The sequence below is a fragment of the Scyliorhinus torazame genome, chromosome 29, assembly GCF_047496885.1.
Source record: "Scyliorhinus torazame isolate Kashiwa2021f chromosome 29, sScyTor2.1, whole genome shotgun sequence".
Classification (NCBI taxonomy): Eukaryota; Metazoa; Chordata; class Chondrichthyes; order Carcharhiniformes; family Scyliorhinidae; genus Scyliorhinus; species Scyliorhinus torazame.
In genome coordinates this window covers 16,320,799-16,338,297 of record NC_092735.1, presented here as the reverse complement: position 1 = coordinate 16,338,297, position 17,499 = coordinate 16,320,799, and the positions used below count along the sequence as shown (strand labels likewise).

Sequence of the window (17,499 nt, the reverse complement as noted above, 5' to 3'; positions counted from 1 at the left end):
TCCTTGAGTAAGGAGATCAAAATGGTACACACTATTATCTAGGAGTGGTCTCACCAATGTCCTAGGCGAGGAATGTCCTATGCAGTTGTAGCAGCAGTTCCCTACTTTAATTCTCAATCCTCCTTGTTACAAAGGACAACATTCCATTTGCCTTTCTGACTATTTGCAGTGCCTGCATGCTAATTTTTGTGATTCGTGTACAAAGGCCACAATTTTTGGCACTGCCTCCAGCTCCGGCCATCGTTGTGTCGCGGAATTGCTGTCTTTTTGGGATCGGTTTCTTCTGTTCCCATCGATTGACAATCTGTCTGCTTTGCGTTGAGAATCCAGGGCGTGGTCAGGGACACTGCGGTGAGGGAATGGTCCGGGCGGGTGGCCGTGAGCTCCTGGTCCACCGTGTTCAGTGGCGATCTCCGGGATAACTCGTGGTTTTCTTGGGCAGGTTGCGGCTTGCCTGCTGCTGTTCCTGGAGGAAGAGGATGCTTTCTGGATGATGTGCGCCATCATTGAGGACCTGGTCCCACCTTCGTACTTCAGCACCACGCTGCTGGGCGTGCAGACGGACCAGCGAGTTCTGCGCCACCTGATCGTGCAGTACATCCCCCGACTAGACAAACTTCTCCAGGAGCATGACATCGGTAAGAGAGATTGTGGCTTTATTCAATCAAACAACCCTCACTTGGCAGATTGATGGTGGGGTGCGTTTGATGTAAGTTGCAATACAAGTCGAAGTAGGTTATCCTCTCTGCATACAATGTACCCACTCCCTACCCCTGGTCTTAGCTGAGCTCTGGGAAGTTGACAAATACACCTATCCTTTAGCAATTAGGAAGGGTAGAGGATCCTGGGACAAGTTCCATCTTCTTCTGCCCAACTCCCCGTGGGAAGACCCGATTTAAGAATATGACTCGAATCCGGGTCCCTGGCTCTGTGAGGTAGCAGTGCTAACCACTGTGCTGCCCTCACCGGTCTGTATCTGAATCTTGACCCTGGCTCTCACAGGTTGCTCAGTCATGTTTTATTTTCTAGTGCACCTTTGCTCATGTTGGTGAGTGTCAGCTGGGAATCTGGCTCGATTCTGCATTCACACATTCACTTCCCAGCAGGACTTCCTACATACTTGTCAGCACTCCAGCTGATTCCATTTTCCTCTTCCTAATTTCCACCATCCTTCCTGAAGTAAATCCTGAAAGACCTGACTTTAATTTGAAGGTTTTACCCTCTTGTACCAGCCTTTCCCCCACAAGCGAACAGTTTCTATCCACCCAGTCATCGACTTGGATTATCTTATAAATCCCAACTAGTTTGCCCAAATTCAAGGCAATGCCAGCCTCGTCAATGAACCTCTCCTCGTAACTTAACCTTTTCAGCCATGTATCATTGTGGTAAATCTCCACTCCACACCCTCCAAAGCCAATATATCCTTCCAGAGTTGCGGGGCCCAGAACGAAATGTCCAGGCGGGGTCTAACCAGAGCTCTGTACAACCGCAGCGTAATTGCCACTTGGCCGTTCTTTAGGAAAGTTAAAATCTTCTAATATCGTCCTGTTTTGTGTCTCTCACAGAGCTGTCCTTGATCACCCTGCACTGGTTTCTGACTGCGTTTGCCAGTGTTGTACACATCAACATTCTCCTCCGGGTCTGGGACCTGTTCTTCTGCGAAGGCTCTGTTCTGCTTTTCCAGATCACGCTGGGGATGCTGAAGATGAAGGTACGCGGACAACCACGGGAATGTGGCGGTGCAGAAACTACTGCTGACTGCACCTAGTTCCGCGTATCGGGCAGTCTAGCGCCGCACGGGTGTGACGCGTGGAACGCCAAGGGGCATGATTGGGGTAGTGTGGTGAACTGCCAGCTCAGCAGCTGGACACCTCCCTGTCAATGACAATTGTTGGCACTGGAATGTCAATATAAAAGTATTTAAGTAAGTAGTTGCTGCGACAGAGCTCGTTGTTGGAATCAAAGCGTGGCGTCCGAGTTTTCACCTCGTGGGACTCTTCAGGCCCAGCTGGCTCGGTTTTACCCCTGGCGGGAAGGGTTCAAGTCCTATTTCGCATGGCTTTACCTGACCGTGATGGAGTGTGGCACTTTCGGAGCGCTGGGGCCCTTTATCTTTCGAATTGTTAACCCCCAGATATGTGCTGCGTCTCTGAAAGATCCCATTCGGTTTCTTGAAGATCAGGGAAGTCTTTTAACGTGGTAGCACAGTGGTTAGCACTGTTGCTTCACAGCGCCAGGGATCCGCGTTCGATTCCAGGCTTGGATCACTGTCTATGCGGAGTCTGCACGTTCTCCCCGTGTCTGCGTGGGTTCCCTCCGGGCGCTCCGGTTTCCTCCCACAAGTCCCGAAAGACGTGCTTATCAGGTGAATTGGACATTCTGAATTCTCCCTCCGTGTACCCGAACAGGCGCCGGAGTGTGGCGACTAGGGGATTTTCACAGTAACCTCACTGCTGTGTTAATGCAAGCCTACTTGCGACACTAATAAAGATTATTATTATGCCCTGGCCAACATTCCTCCAAAGAAATGCCAGATACGCACACCAGCTGTCCATTCCTTCATTCATTTCTGCTTGTGTGATAGTGCTGCTGATGAATGCGCTGCTATCATTTTCTTCCATAACTGCTTGAGCGATGTACGGAGCAGAGGCTGAGATGCTACAGTAACTGAAATTTGTTCTTTCTTTAGGAAGAGGAGCTCATCCAGTCTGAAAATTCGGCATCCATCTTCAACACGTTATCGGACATTCCGTCGCAGATTGAAGATCCAGAGGTCCTCATTAAGGTCAAGTGATGTTTGAAGCCTTTAAACGGGCACGAGCTTGGGCAGCTCAGGTAAACGGGCACGAGCTTGGGCAGCTCAGGTCAACGGTCCAGTTCCTGGGAGAGTAAAAATGTGAAGGAGCAAGCAGTCCGTAATAATTAACTAACAACGTAGTGGCCTGGATTTTGGGCACAGTTGGTACGTTCCCCGGCTCCACAAACCCTATCCGGAGGAAAGCCTGGGATGTTGGGTTTTCATTCCGGGGCAGCGGGGTTCCCTGGAGGTTGGGCCAAGGGGACCCCAGAAGGGGTGTGGAGGTGGGCTGGCTGGAGGGTCTGCCTCGGTGCACTGGCACTGTATCGATGTCTTCAAAGAATCAGGGAAATGTAAAACATCCCTCGCCCCACGCACTCTCCATTCCTCATCGTCCCCCCCCCCCCCCAACCCAAAAAAATACAATGGTCCTTCGCAGCCTCCATGCCAAACCCATGTCCTTCTGCCCAATCCCAATGGCCCCTCACACCCTCCATGTTAACCCTTGCCCACCCTCATGGCCCCACTAACCCTCCATGCCAACTTATGCCTCCCAACCACACCCTGTGGTCCTTTATAGCCCCTATCACAACTCATGACCCACCACCCTATGCCCTTGCACCTACCATACCAAGTCACCCAATGTCGACTCTGGGCAGATCTCAGAACCCATGCTGAGATACTTTTTAAAAGTTCTACGGGTCAATTGCAGACTTCATTTTTTTTTTTTTACTTCATTAAAGAAAAACATTTACTGCATTTACATTCCGTCAACTACATTATCCTGTGTAATAACAAAACACTTCATTCAATTGCATGTTCCTCATTAAAAACAAGCGTTGCAATTCACCGTCCTACTTCAAAGAGACCACATTGACTTGGGACTGTCGAGCAAACTGTGAAATGTCAGCTGCCCGACTGTGAAGGTGGATGTTTGTGAAATTAGTCATGCAGCACTAATCCAGTGATGGCTTATGCCTGCAGACAGAGAGAAACTGCAAGCAATTATATTCACCTAGTTTTCTTTTTCAGAGTTAAAAGGCAGGAGTTTTAAATGCCTTGACAGCTCCCTTTGGTGATTCATTTTGACAGTTTTTGAGAGTTCCAATGAGCTTTATGGTTTGAGGTTATGCATTTTTTAATGTACATTCATGCCTACTTTAAGAAAGTATCCAAATGAATCCACAAAGTTCAGATTTGCTCCTACCAGGTTCAATCTGCGCCTGAAACCCCTCGCACCGAAATCGCACGTGGGTGAGGCAGCTGCTGATTTTGGTGGGCAGCTGCCTCCATGAAACATGACCTGACCCCACAAAAGTGGCAGGTGCCAGGTGTGTGGGGGAGGGGGTGGAACATGATTTTCGGGATCATCTGCCAGTTTGGCATCAATGGCGAGTCCCTCTATCATTGTGAAAACCCAGGTCAGTGGATGGTCAGTAATTAGTAACCAATAACCGTATACGGTCGGTCAGTAATAATGCAGTGTGTGACTGAGCAGTCAGTCTATAATAATTAACTGAAATCATGGTGTGTGGTCAGTCAGTAATGGTTAACTAATAGCACAGCACGCGATGGAGCAAAATTACGTTTACTGTGGAACCGTACGTGAAGTTTACAAGGAAGCACTTCTGCGCCACCAATGTACCAGCGATCACCGTGTTGGTGTGAAGCTGGAATCTTTCCAAGGGCGGGTTTTTTGCAGAGATGCATCGAACTGTGGGTAAACATGGCAAAGCTCCCGATGCAAGGGCTCTGGACACGAGACAATCAAGCTTATTTCAATCATGTTCAGACCCTAATGGGTTGGGGCCAACACCCGCTCACTTGTATGTACTGGTACAATAAGCAGCTGGATGTTTCTCCACAGGAGTCGATGAAGCTCGCCGGGTCATTGACGGATGACATGATTGAACCCAGAGGAGGAAACATCTGGCGTACCTGATTGCAGACCAGAGCCAGAGGTCCCGCAGGCAATAATGCCAAACTTCACAAAGGTACTAACGGTCAGCGATGAAGCAATGTGTGTAGACCCTGGAAGTTGCTGTTTGCACCCGTCTGCATCTCGCTTTAGGGCACACGATATGCCGTAAGACCGGGGAGAGGAAACCAAGCTCTGGCAGGCAGGGGGGGGGGGGGGGGGGGGGGGGGGGTGGGGCTGTAGTGTGGGCAGGGCCGGAGTGTGGGCACACTGTTCCTGCATTTTGAAGGGCAGGTGCGGTTATGTTTGCTGAACACTCGGGCGTGAGATGTCGTGTCTGTGGCTTGGTCACTTTCACTTGAAATAGAAGAAAAGAAACGCTTGGCCCCAGCTGACATTGACTGATCTGTGAAGATCCAACTTTCAGCAGCAAATCCCTCCTTCCCTCGTCCACGGTGAGAATGTGAGAAATGGTTTCACTGCTACCTGTCATTCATTTCCTCCTCTTCTAGATTGTTCGACGACAATCCCAACGTCGGAAGTCTGGACTGGGAGCGCTACTTTTTGGTAAGTTCACCCTCTTCCTGACCGTGGATACCAATATCGTAAAGAGTCACAGACAAGGATAGACGAGCAGGAATGCTGGGAATACTCAGCTGGTCTGGCAGCATCTGTGACTAGAGAAAGTGTTGACGTTTTAGGTCCGTGGCCTTTCCATTAGCTCCGGTGCTGCCGGACTTGTTGAGAATTTCTATCATTTACTGCATTTATTTCACATTTCCAGCATTCTCAATATTTGGCTTTTCCAAAGCAGGGATATCAGATAGGCATGGATATCACTCGTTACTTTCCCTGGACTGATCATCATTTCACCCTGTGTCACCGTTGTTTTATGAAATGTAATTTTATAAATTTCCCCCCCCTCCCTCCGGTCCCCCCTCCCCCCCCCCCCCCCCCCCCCCCCCCCCCCCTCCGGTCCCTCCTCCCCCCCTCCCTCCGGTCCTTCCTCCCCCCCTCCCACCGGCCCTTCCTCCCCCTCCCTCCGGTCCCTCTTCCCCCTGCCCCGATCCCCCCCGGTCGCTCCTCCCACGCCATGCCCCGGTCCCTCCTCCGCCCCCCCTCCCCCCCGGTCCCTCCTCCGCCCTCCCCCCGGTCCCTCCTCCGCCCTCCCCCCGGTCCCTCCTCCGCCCTCCCCCCGGTCCCTCCTCCGCCCTCCCCCCGGTCCCTCCTCCGCCCTCCCCCCGGTCCCTCCTCCGCCCTCCCCCCGGTCCCTCCTCCGCCCTCCGCCCGGTCCCTTCTCCGCCCCCCCGCCCGGTTCCCCCCTCCGCCCGGTCCCCTCCTACCCTCCCCCCGGTCCCTCCTCCCCCTCCCCCCGGTCCGTCCTCCCCCTCCTCCCGGTCCCTCCTCCCCCTCCCCCCGGTCCCTCCTCCCCCTCCCCCCGGTCCCTCCTCCCCCTCCCCCCGGTCCCTCCTCCCCCTCCCACCGGTCCCTCCTCCCCCTCCCCCCGGTCCGTCCCCCTCCCCTCCCCCATCCCCCCTCCCCCGGTCCACCCTCCCCTCCCCCGGACCCGCCCTCCCCCCGGTCCCCCTCCTCCCCCCCGGTCCCCCTCCTCCCCCCGGTCCCCCTCCTTCCCCCGGGTCCCCCTCCACCCCCCCGGTCCTCCTCCCCCCTCCTCCCCCCCGGTCCTCCTCCCCCCCCCTCCCCCGGCCCCTCCTCCCCCTCCCCCGGTCCCTCCTCCCCCTCCCCCGGTCCCTCCTCCCCCCTCCCCCGGTCCCTCCTCCCCCCTCCCCCGGTCCCTCCTCCCCCCTCCCCCGGTCCCTCCTCCCCCCTCCCCCGGTCCCTCCTCCCCCCTCCCCCGGTCCCTCCTCCCCCCTCCCCCGGTCCCTCCTCCCCCCTCCCCCGGTCCCTCCTCCCCCTCCCCCGGTCCCTCCTCCCCCTCCCCCGGTCCCTCCTCCCCCTCCCCCGGTCCCTCCTCCCCCTCCCCCGGTCCCTCCTCCCCCTCCCCCGGTCCCCCCTCCTCCTCCCCCGGTCCCCCCTCCTCCTCCCCTGGTCCCTCCTCTTCCCCTCCCCCTCCTCCTCCCCCGGTCCTTCCCCCCCCCCCCCCCCCACCGACCGGTTCCACCCCCCCCCGGTCCCTCCTCCTCCCCCCGGTCCCTCCTCCTCCCCCCGGTCCCTCCTCCTCCCCCCGGTCCCTCCTCCTCCCCCCGGTCCCTCCTCCTCCCCCCGGTCCCTCCTCCTCCCCCGGTCCCTCCTCCTCCCCCCGGCCCCTCCTCCTCCCCCCGGTCCCTCCTCCTCCCCCCAGTCCCCCCTCCTCCCCCCGGTCCCCCCTCCTCCCCCCGGTCCCCCCGGTCCCCCTTCCTCCCCCCGGTCCCCCTTCCTCCCCCCGGTCCCCCTTCCTCCTCCCGGTCCCCCTTCCTCCCCCCGGTCCCCCTTCCTTCCCCCCCCCCGGTCCCCCTTCCTCCCCCCCCGGTCCCCCTTCCTTCCCCCCCCGGTCCCCCTTCCTCCCCCCCCCGGTCCCCCCCCCCCCCCGGTCCCCCTTCCTCCCCCCCCCGGTCCCCCCCCCCCCCCCCGGGTCCCCCTTCCTCCCCCCCCCCGGTCGGTTCCCCCCCCCCCCCCCCCCCTGGTCCCCCTTCCTCCTCCCCCCAGTCCCCCTTCCTCCCCCCCCCAGTCCCCCTTCCTCCCCCCCCCCAGTCCCCCTTCCTCCCCCCCCAGTCCCCCTTCCCCCCCCCCCCCCCCCCCCGGTCCCCCTTCCTCCCCCCCCAGTCCCCCTTCCTCCCCCCCCCCCGGTCCCCCTTCCTCCCCTCCCCCCCCCCCCCCCCCGGTCCCCCTCCCCCCCCCCCCGGTCCCCCTTCCTCTCCCCCCCCCCCCCCCCCGGTCCCCCTTCCTCCCCCCCCCGGTCCCCCTTCCTCCCCCCCCCGGTCCCCCTTCCTCCCCCCCCCGGTCCCCCTTCCACCCCCCCCGGTCCCCCTTCCACCCCCCCGGTCCCCCTTCCACCCCCCCGGTCCCCCTTCCTCCCCCCCCGGTCCCTCATGTCCCTCCCCCGGTCCCTCCTCCCCCTCCCCCGGTCCCTCCTCCCCCTCCCCCGGTCCCTCCTCCCCCCTCCCCCGGTTCTGTCCCCACTCCTCCTCCTACCCCATTCATTCCTCCGCATCTCTTCCACACACCCCCTCACAGCGCCAGGGTCCCAGGTTCGATTCCCGGCTTGGGTCACTGTCTGTGCGGAGTCTGCACGCTCTCCCCGTGTCTGCGTGAGTTTCCTCCGGGTGCTCCGGTTTCCTCCCACAAGTCCCGAAAGACGTGCTTGTTAGGTGAATTGGACATTCTGAACTCTCTCTCTGTGTACCCGACAGGCTGCGGAATGTGGCGACTAGGGGCTTTTCGCAGTAACTTCATTGCAGTGTTAATGTAAGCCCACTTGTGACAATAAAAATATATATTTTTTTAAATCTCCATACAATCCTACTCGATGCATTTGCCACTGGTACATTCCGGACCCTTCAGCTGTGCGACCAAATATCTTTCTGACTCCATGAGCAACCTCCTGATGAGCTGATGAAGGGATGTGATGTGTATTGGCCAATGTTAACCCGTGCTGGCCTGATTGTGGCTGAAATGCTCCAGGTGGCCTGGTTACACTCACTCGCTCCTCGCTCACCGTCTTTCTTTAATGCTCTTCCCTGTTCCATTATTGACAGGGGACAACGAAGATGCGGAGGCATTGAAGGCAAAAAATATCAAACAGACTGAGGTGGTAGCGGACCTACGGGAAGCCATTCTTCAAGTAGCTCGGCACTTTCAATGCCTGGACCCCAAGAATTGCAGCATTGTGAGTAAACGGCAAAGGGGGAATAGCAAAGAGGACCCACGACAACTCTCTCCAATAAAGCATCTGTCACAGCCATCAGATTATATCCCAAGTATATATGGACAGGAGTAGGGCAGCCTCATCATTACCGAGACCTAACCGGGAGCTTTTCCATAACCATTGTCCATCAGAAGGTGCCTAATGGGGTGGGGAGGCTTTACTTAATGTTTCCATGGTGTGACCTGGGACAGGGACTTGTTGTAGAGGGAGCAGTGGTGGGTGACCCGGATGTGCTCTCCCAGTGGAGTAGCAGTGATTGGGAGTGGGTGAGAGAGGATTGAGTGATGCGGAGGACGAGGGGATTGAGGAGTGTGGAGGTCAGGGGGTTTGAGGAGTGTGGAGGACGGGGGTATTGAGGAGGACGGGGGGGGATTGAGGGGTGTGGCGGACGGAGGGATTGAGGGGTGTGGCGGATGGAGGGATTGAGGGGTGTGGAGGACGGAGGGGTTGAGGGGTGCGGAGGACGGAGGGATTGAGCGGTGTGGAGGACCGGGGGGGGGATTGAGGGGTGCGGCGGATGGAGGGATTGAGGGGTGCGGAGGATGTGTTGCTAACTTTTGGTTGGTTCAATTGGCTCTGTTTTATAACCTTTGCTCTAGAGTCGCCAGGTATCTTTATGATACCGCCACGAGGTTCAAGTTCAAGTAATGATCAATAACTCAATACACCAATTAGTAAGATTCAAATCAAAGCACATTTATTATACACAGTAAATCGTTACTCATGCATAAACTCTACTTTCTAAGCTGTTTCTATCACTAACAGGCCTATACTTCGCTTCGGAATTGGCCCACCAGGCCAGGGGAACAAATGGCCTTTCGTTCAGGTTCTGACTCTGCGGGATTCAAAGCTGGTATGGACTGGTAGCTAGGGACGCCTATCTTGTAGCGAGCGTTGACTTGAGACTTGCGTTCTTTGGAGGCAGCTGGACAGGTCACTGTCAAGGGTTGGTTCGCTTTGCTGAGTGACCCTGTCAAGAAGAACGATTTGAACTTGGGGGCTTTACTTTATAGTTCCCAGGGGCTTCCCGCCTTTCGGGGCGGACCCCGTACCTGGTATCACGTGATTGGACTTCGTTCCAGTTGCTTGGTTCGATTTCTCCAATGCTGGAACGGTTCCCTGATTGTTGGGCGGTCTTTAGGTGTCCGTTAACCTCTTTTGTGTTGGCTCCTGCTGGCGCCGAGGAGTCTGGCTTGGCCTTGTTTACCCTAAATGTTTCGATTGTTCCCGGGGATCGCTCATTAGTATGTAGATGGCTGCTACATTATTATGCCAATGGTTGCTGGTATCGATGCTGTCTGGGCTTTTCCAGAGTCTAACACAGTAAACTTGCACCTGCTAGTTTTTGCCTGTGTTGGCTGAATTTCCCTTCAGCCTTTGCTGTTCTCCATTTTACGTCGGGAATTGGCCAACCCAGGTGGTTACACACCCTCCTTGTGATCCTAACGCGAAGCATGAAGGATCACATAACTGCGTTGTTCTTCATTCCCTGACCCAGCGAGCACTCTTTTATAGCCTCTACACTGACCATAACTATGCAGGAAAATTTTTAACTGACAATTCTAAGTGGCACTGTGCCAAAGCAGGGACATGCATTACAAAATAAGAAAAACGGTACTTCTAACTATCCTCAATATACTACACTCACTCAAACATTCAATCATACTAACTTCCTAAATATTACAAACAAAATCATAGCAGCATTATTCACATTTTCCTGGCTTGGCAGTCAAGCTCAGGATTGTACAATCACTCATGAAACATTTCTTTATTCACAAAAAGGAACGCAAATGTTCTTTATTATAGATCGCGGGGGTCGGGTGTCTGGTCATAACTGAAAATAGGGGATCTGATCCTATATACCGGGGTGCGAGCGGGGTAGGCTCTCCTTCTCCATTTCCTCAGATGAATAGTCTGCACGATGCAGCAGAATATCGCCAATACTAGTAGGGATTCTATTAAGTAGGACACGGAATACCAGGTTATAAACCTGTCACACCAAGATGGTGTGGTGTCGCTTGTGACTGGGCTCTGGGTACTATGGGGAAGTGAATCATTAACGGCTGGGGGGGGGGTTGGGGTCAGGGGGTTCGCGTTCGCGCGCAACCAAATGTTCATTAGGGTGATGAGCAACACGGAGGATGTCCTCATGGTTCTTCTTTCTCTTTTCTCTTCTGTTCCTGGAGCCTCTGGAGTTCTGTGGGATCAAGCATAGTGTCTGTCACTGCCTTGTTTTAATATCTCGTATGATAGCATGTCTGTTCTTTAGTGGCAATTACTCCCTTTATAATTGGTCACTGTGTGACTCCCTCATTTTTTTAAAAAACCGAATGTTCAGGACAAGACACACTTAAAAATACTGAAACAGTGCGAGCCGTCTCGCAGGCTGTGCGATTTACCATCCAAATGTTTGAGGATGTAAATAGCATAGGGTTGGCAACCTAAGGGTCACCTGAAACAAAACAAAACTTTTTGAACGAAAATTGCCAAAATGAGGTGCGTATGGGCCGCGACGGGTAAGATTTGGATGGAATCCCTGGGTAGGACGGCGACCAATGCCGTGTGTGCTCTACCCGAACGTAGCTGACCAGAGGGGGGTTCCCAGGCAGGGTGGGTCCCAAGCCATTTCTCCACTGCCTGAGCAACCGACAAGAACGGGCAAGAAATGTAGTCATCGTGGGGGGTTGCCGTATCGATTCTTCCTTCGAACCAGAAGAGCAGTTACGAACAGGGGTCTGTGTTTCTGTCGCCAGGCGAGTTCCTCTGAACTGGCGTCTGGGACATTAACAAATCTCTGTGGACAAACTAGTTCCTCTGAACTAGCGTCCGGGACAAACTAGTTTCTCTGACTGCCAGTGGGCGTCAGAAGGGTGGTGGCGTGGGGCCGTGGGAAAAAATAAATTCCGGTCTGACAAACACCATTTAACAATACAACTAACAAACAACATTAAACATGCTGCAGGTTCCATCAGAAAGGTCACCGTTTTCTCCCAAGCGGTTCCTTTTTAAAACATCATCTGGACACCTCAGTTATCGGTTGCGAACAGGGTCGCAAAGGGGTTCTCGTTTTGGGAGTCAGACTCAAAGTCGTCATCTTCTCCCGGATGCCAAACTCTCGAGTGTATCAGGGCTGATAGGGCTGCATGGTGTGATTTGGGATCCCTCTCGTCATTCCGGATGAGTCTGTACGAATTACCTCGGTGCCAATAGGTGGTGTCTAGTTCTGTGGGGACGGAATCGGGGTCGTCATTGTAGGTCGGTGGTCGGTGGTGGGGTTTGTTTAGGAAAGTGATCATGAAGGGATCACTCGAATTGTGGTCAGATTCGCTGGGTGTGCGTCCTGTTGCATGGGGATAGTAGGGAGGCGTGCTGTGGCTATTGTCTGAGTCACAGTCGCTGTCGCTGCTGCTGCAGTCTGTGGGCGTTCCGGGGCGGAGTGTATATTTCGGGGGTGGAGTCGGGGTTGAGTCCGTGGCTGGGCTGGACGTGTTGGGGGAGGGGAGGGTTACGTTGGCTGTGGGCGTCTGCTGCGTCGCGCATGACGTGGTGTGTGTGGTTCGACTGTGTTCCATATGCCTTAAGCTGATTGATATGGAACCACGCAGTCTTTCCGTTGGGATACTTTATTTTGTAGACGGAAGGGCTGACTTTGTCCGCAATGGAGTACGGACCCGAATATTTAGGTGACAGGAATGTGCTGGGGTTGTATACGGAGAGCATGACTTGCTGTCCTACACTGAACTCAGTCGCATGCACTGTCTTATCGAAACAGGCCTTGCTCTGTTTCTTTCTGGTGCCCAATTTCACTGCGGCTGCTAGCTGAGCCGTTTTTACATTTTGTACCAGTTGTTCTACTGCTTTCTCGTGTGTGAGGGCTGTCACTTCGGGACTAGTCAAATCTAATCCTAATAAAATTTCTGTGCCTTTCATGGGGCGTCCGGTCATGAGAGTGTGTGGAGTGTAACCTGTAGATGTTAAAAGCGTATTTCGCAAAAACATCAGCGCAAAAGGGAGGACTGAATCCCAAGTGGTGTTGTTTTGCTGGACCATTTTTCGGAGGGTAGCTTTTAGGGTCCGATTCATGCGCTCCACGATACCACTCGACTGTGGGTGGTATGCGCTGTGGAATTTTTGGGTAATGCCAAATATCGTGAGGACGTTCTTCATGACGCGTCCCGTAAAATGGGAACCTTGATTGGATTCAATGCTGCGGGGGAGTCGTCCCCATCTCGTAAAGATGTGGTGGTTAAAATCTTGGCTGTGGTCTTTGCCGTGTTCGTTCTGGATGGGAATGCCTCTACCCATTTTGTAAACATGTCTATCACCACGAGTACATATTTATAACCATTCCTGCAAGGGGGCAATGGTCCAATATAATCAATCTGGAGGTTAGTCCAGGGGCCATTAACAGGTCTGGTGTGACTAAGCTGAGCCTTTTTTGCGTATCTGTCCGGGTTGTTCTGGGCACAGATAAGGCAATTCTAAACGTAGTGAGTTACATCGTCTTTTAAACTCGGCCACCAGCAGAGCTGCCTGAGGTGGGCTGTAGTGGGATCGATTCCCTGATGTCCATGACTGTCATGGAACAAACAAATGAGCTGATTCCTGTCCTGTTCAGGAACCACATAAAGGGTGTCTTTTAACACCACACGGTCATGTGTGGTCAGAGCATTTTTGAATCTATCATAGGGTGCTGGATGGTTTCCTTTCAAAATCTCCCTGAGATTGCTGTCCTGCTTCTGGGCCTGCACTAAATCCTCGATATTAGTCTGCGAGACCTGAACTGCATTCACTGGTGCGCTTTCGGGGGGTGTCCAAAAATATCCGTGCCTGGAACCTGCTTTTGCCAGTGCGTCGGCTTTCACATTTCATGGGGGGGAGGAACGATGGTGACTACGAACTTTAACTATTCCAAAGGTCCTGCCCTGTGCTTTTTCTAGAATGTGACGGAGCAATGGGGCTGAAGAGAGGGGTTTTCCGTCTGCGGAAACAAATCCTCTTGCTTTCCACAGGGTTAGGAATTCCGTAAGGCTGTTGCAGACATAGAGGCTGTCCGAATATATGTCTGCTGGGCTGGGGAAGGAATCTGGGTGTTCCACAATGTATGCGATGGCCGCAAGTTCTGCAGCCTGCGCGCCTAAGTGTCCTGGTAGTTTTATTGCTATTTCTTCTAGGGCGCGTCCCTGCGCGTTCTCGACGTAAATGCCGCATCCTGTTATGCCCTTCCCTTCTAATATTGTGGAAGATCCATCCACATATATCCTAATGGGTTCGCACGTGTCTGTGTGCTTAGGGCTCTGGGTTGGACTACCTATCTTTCTGGGGGGTGTTTTAGCAATAATGGGGCCTGTGTTGTGGTGTGGAGAAATAATTTCACATTCATGGGGGTGCCTGGGTACTGTAGGTTATCTGCTAAGAAAGTGTGGGTCTTGGTCCTTTTAACAGTGATGTCCCGTCCCTGCAAAAGAAGGGTCCACCTGGCTGCTCTTATTTAACTGACTGCCGTCCTTAAGTCGTCCGTCCAGTAAAAGTTGGGTGGGGGGGTGTTCCGTCAGGATTGTGATGGGGTTTAGTCCGGTTATGTAAGAAAAATACTGAACTGCCCAGAAAACTGTGAGAAGGTGCCTTTCACAGGCTGAAAATCCCTGCTCCACAGCATCTAAAACTCTGGAGGCGTAAGCCACGGGCCTTAACTGTTCGTGCCGTTCCTGGAGGAGCACGGCCGAAAGGGTGCGGTCTGTGGTCGCTACCTCTATAGCGTAAGGGGAAAGCGGGTCTGGAACTTGTAGTGCGGGGGCTGCTATGAGTGCTCTTTTCAACGAGTCCACAGCATCCGTATGCTGCGGAAGCCATTCCCAGGGGGCTCCTTTCTTTAGGAGGTTTGAGAGGGGTGCTGCCTTGCTGGCGAAACCGGCAAGGTGGTTTCGGCAGTGAGCCAGCCAGTCCTAAAAACGACCGGAGGGCTGAAACGTTCTGGGGAAAGGGCAATTTGGCAATCGAGTCAATCCTTTTATGCTCGATCTCGCGTTTCCCGTGCGTGATAATTGTACCCAAATATATCACTTTGTTTTCCAAAATCTGGGCCTTTTTGGGATGAACTTTACAACCAATTTTCTGTAGGAGTTCCAGGAGTTCGGCCAGAAGCTCGATGTGCTCTTCCTTGGTGTCTGTCAGCAGTAGTAGGCCGTCTACGTACTGGACCAGACATTCGGGGCGAGAAAATTTTGATAATCCATTTGCCAGCTGTTGGTGGAAAATGGAGGGGGAGTTGTGGAATCCTTGTGGAAGGCATGTCCATGTGTACTGCTGATTTTTAAACGTGAAGGCAAATTTGTATTGGCACGCTTTTGCCAATGGAATGGACCAGAATCCATTACTGATGTCCAAAACTGTGAAGAATTGTGAGTTGATTCCCTGTTTGAGCATGGTCTCGGGACTTGTGGCTACCGTGGGGGCTGCTGCGGGGCTGACTTTGTTGAGTTCCCGGTAATCAATGGTCAGTCGCCATGATCCATCGGGCTTTCTCACTGGCCAAATCGGGGCATTATTAGTGGAGGCTGCTGATCTAAGTACGCCCTGCTCTAATAAGCTGGCGATAACTTTTACGATTTCTCCCTCTGCCTCTTGGGGAAATCCATATTGCTTTTGGGGTCTAGGGTCACGTCCTGTGATTTGTACTGAACCAGTCATCCGGCCACAGTCGTGTTTGTGGGTTGCGAATGCTGTCCTGTTCTTTTGTAAAACTGCCCTAACCTGCTTGGCCGTGCTAATCATAGTTGAGTCAAACCAAAATTCGCTGACTGCACTAATCTTGTTGGCGTATTCTCCTATTGTGAGCACTGCGGGGGCTCTTGCAGATTTTGCCATTCTCCAGACACATTGGTTGACTGGATCAAAGGATAGGTTGTGGGAATTCATAAAATCTATGCCCAAAATGTGTTCTGCTGTGTGGGGTAGATCGACTAAAACTATGGGGTGCTTGGTGGTGATGTTGCCGATTTGAATGGGTACAGGGGCTGTGATGTGTCCCTGCTGTGAGTGGCCTGTAAAGCCGCTGAGGGTGATGATGGCTGTAGTGGGCCACGTGTCCTTTTGAAACATGGTGGAGGAATTGATTGTGGTGCGGGCCCTCCCGTGTCCCAGAGAAACTCGATGGGTTGTCCCCGTATCTTTGCTGCAATTACTGATCGGCCGGACCTATCCCAAAGGGTGTCGCAGACCCAACTGGGGAGCCCGAACACTGTCAGCCCGTTCCGGTCAGGTCCGCCTGATCTGAACGGGTGCTAACACTATGTATTGGCTTTGTCCTGTTCTTATTTCGAGTGCCTGTCTGCTGGGCTCTCTGTTGCTTTTGTGGAGCGTTGCATTCTCTTGCAAAGTGTCCCAACTGTCCACAGTTGTAAGGAGTGTGACTTTGGGGGGTGGGGGGGGGGGAGGGGGGGCTGTTCTTTCCTTCATTTACCCAGGTGGGGTTCTGGTGTGCCTTAACTGCGTGTATGCCTGCTTCTGCCTGCTGTTCTTCGGGATTTTTATTCGTGGGTTTGTTTTGAACAGGTTGCTCCCAGGTGCGGGACAATCTTTTTACAACCCATTTCTCATTATGAGCCTCCTCTGAGGGATCATAATTGGCACAAGCTTTCTGTCCTGTCTCTGTGGCATGGAGATAAGGGTGCGGGTCCATTTGGCCATGTTGTCTGGGGACAAATGGGTGCGGTCTAAGTCTCCGAAAACTGCTGCGAAATGGATCCACAAGCGTCCAGCAAACGCTGTGGGGTGCTCGGTTTTCTTTTGCCTGCACTTATTGAGGCCATCTACGGGGTCACCCCTGTTATACCCGATCGCATCTAGGATCGCGGTATGGATTTCTGCAAGGGTGCCTCCTCCTACATTCTGTGGGTCAGGAAGGGCTGCTACAACCGAAGGGTCTAAACTCAAAACTGTGAGCTTCACTTGCTCACGCTCGTCCAGGCCGTACATGGTCGCCTGCTGCTTTACTCTGGCAAAGAGGTGGTGGGGGTCTGAGGTGGGAGGAACATTTTGATTTTATCGCACGCGTCCCGTAATTGGGTCATTGTTAAGGGGGTGGTGTACAGAAATTCCGTGTCGTCCGATGTGGCGGTCCGGTGGGTGGTGACTGGATTCATTGGAGCCTGAACTATCTGCTCTGTGGGGGGTTGGGGCGTTTTTCTCTTCTGGGGCTTTCCCTGCACACATGTTCCCTGAACATATCTCTGCGCTGTCTCACTCAATTCTTCCCAATCAGGGCCGTCTTCCTCATCTAGCTGTGATCCAAAGGTTTCCTGGAATCCTTTTTGAACTGAAAGCAGAGATTGCAGTTCTGCAATCTGCTTCCGGCACTTTGCGTGGTCTAATGAGCTTTGTCTTTGCTCCGTGGTGGCAGCATGGAGTGCTCTTAACGCTGCCTTCAGGTCACTACACTGCCTCTGCAATGCCTCTACCTGCTTCTCGGTTTCTTCTCGTACCAGGACTGCACGTTGCATGTCCTGATAGGCCTTTTCGTACTGGGATTGGAAGCTGCTTAAGCACGCCAGACAAGACTGGTGTGCCCACTTGGCATCATCCACCTCTCCGTCTTTTGCTGCTAACTTCCTCCTTAACTCTGCGTTCTCTTTCTCTACCTCACCGACATCGACCTTGCTCATTCGCTGTATGCTTTCTATCTCCTTTCGGAGCGCACTAACGACCTCCTCTGTGCCTCGCAATTGTGCCAAACAGGACACCATTGCCATCGGCTTGCGAGCTTTTCCTAAGCTCTTCTTGTGAATCTCGCTCAGGTTCTCCCACCAAGTATGTCCTATACTCCCGGGTCCTGTTTCCTCATTGTTACAGAATTCGCTCCAACGGGGCCATTTGAGGTACTTTCTGATTTCCTCTTCCAAAATGGGACACTGTCCTACT

General features: G+C 53.8%; 1 protein-coding gene across 1 annotated transcript in view; it reads left to right on the top strand.

The window, feature by feature from the left end:
- sgsm3 (small G protein signaling modulator 3) overlaps positions 1-17,499 on the top strand; it is a 151,455-nt gene that overhangs the window by 67,990 nt on the left and 65,966 nt on the right. Inside the window, 8 exon segments of the mRNA XM_072492116.1 lie at positions 443-638; positions 1,566-1,711; positions 2,690-2,785; positions 4,665-4,707; positions 4,710-4,756; positions 4,759-4,791; positions 5,228-5,282; positions 8,411-8,541. Coding sequence (XP_072348217.1) covers positions 443-638; positions 1,566-1,711; positions 2,690-2,785; positions 4,665-4,707; positions 4,710-4,756; positions 4,759-4,791; positions 5,228-5,282; positions 8,411-8,541 — 747 coding nt within the window.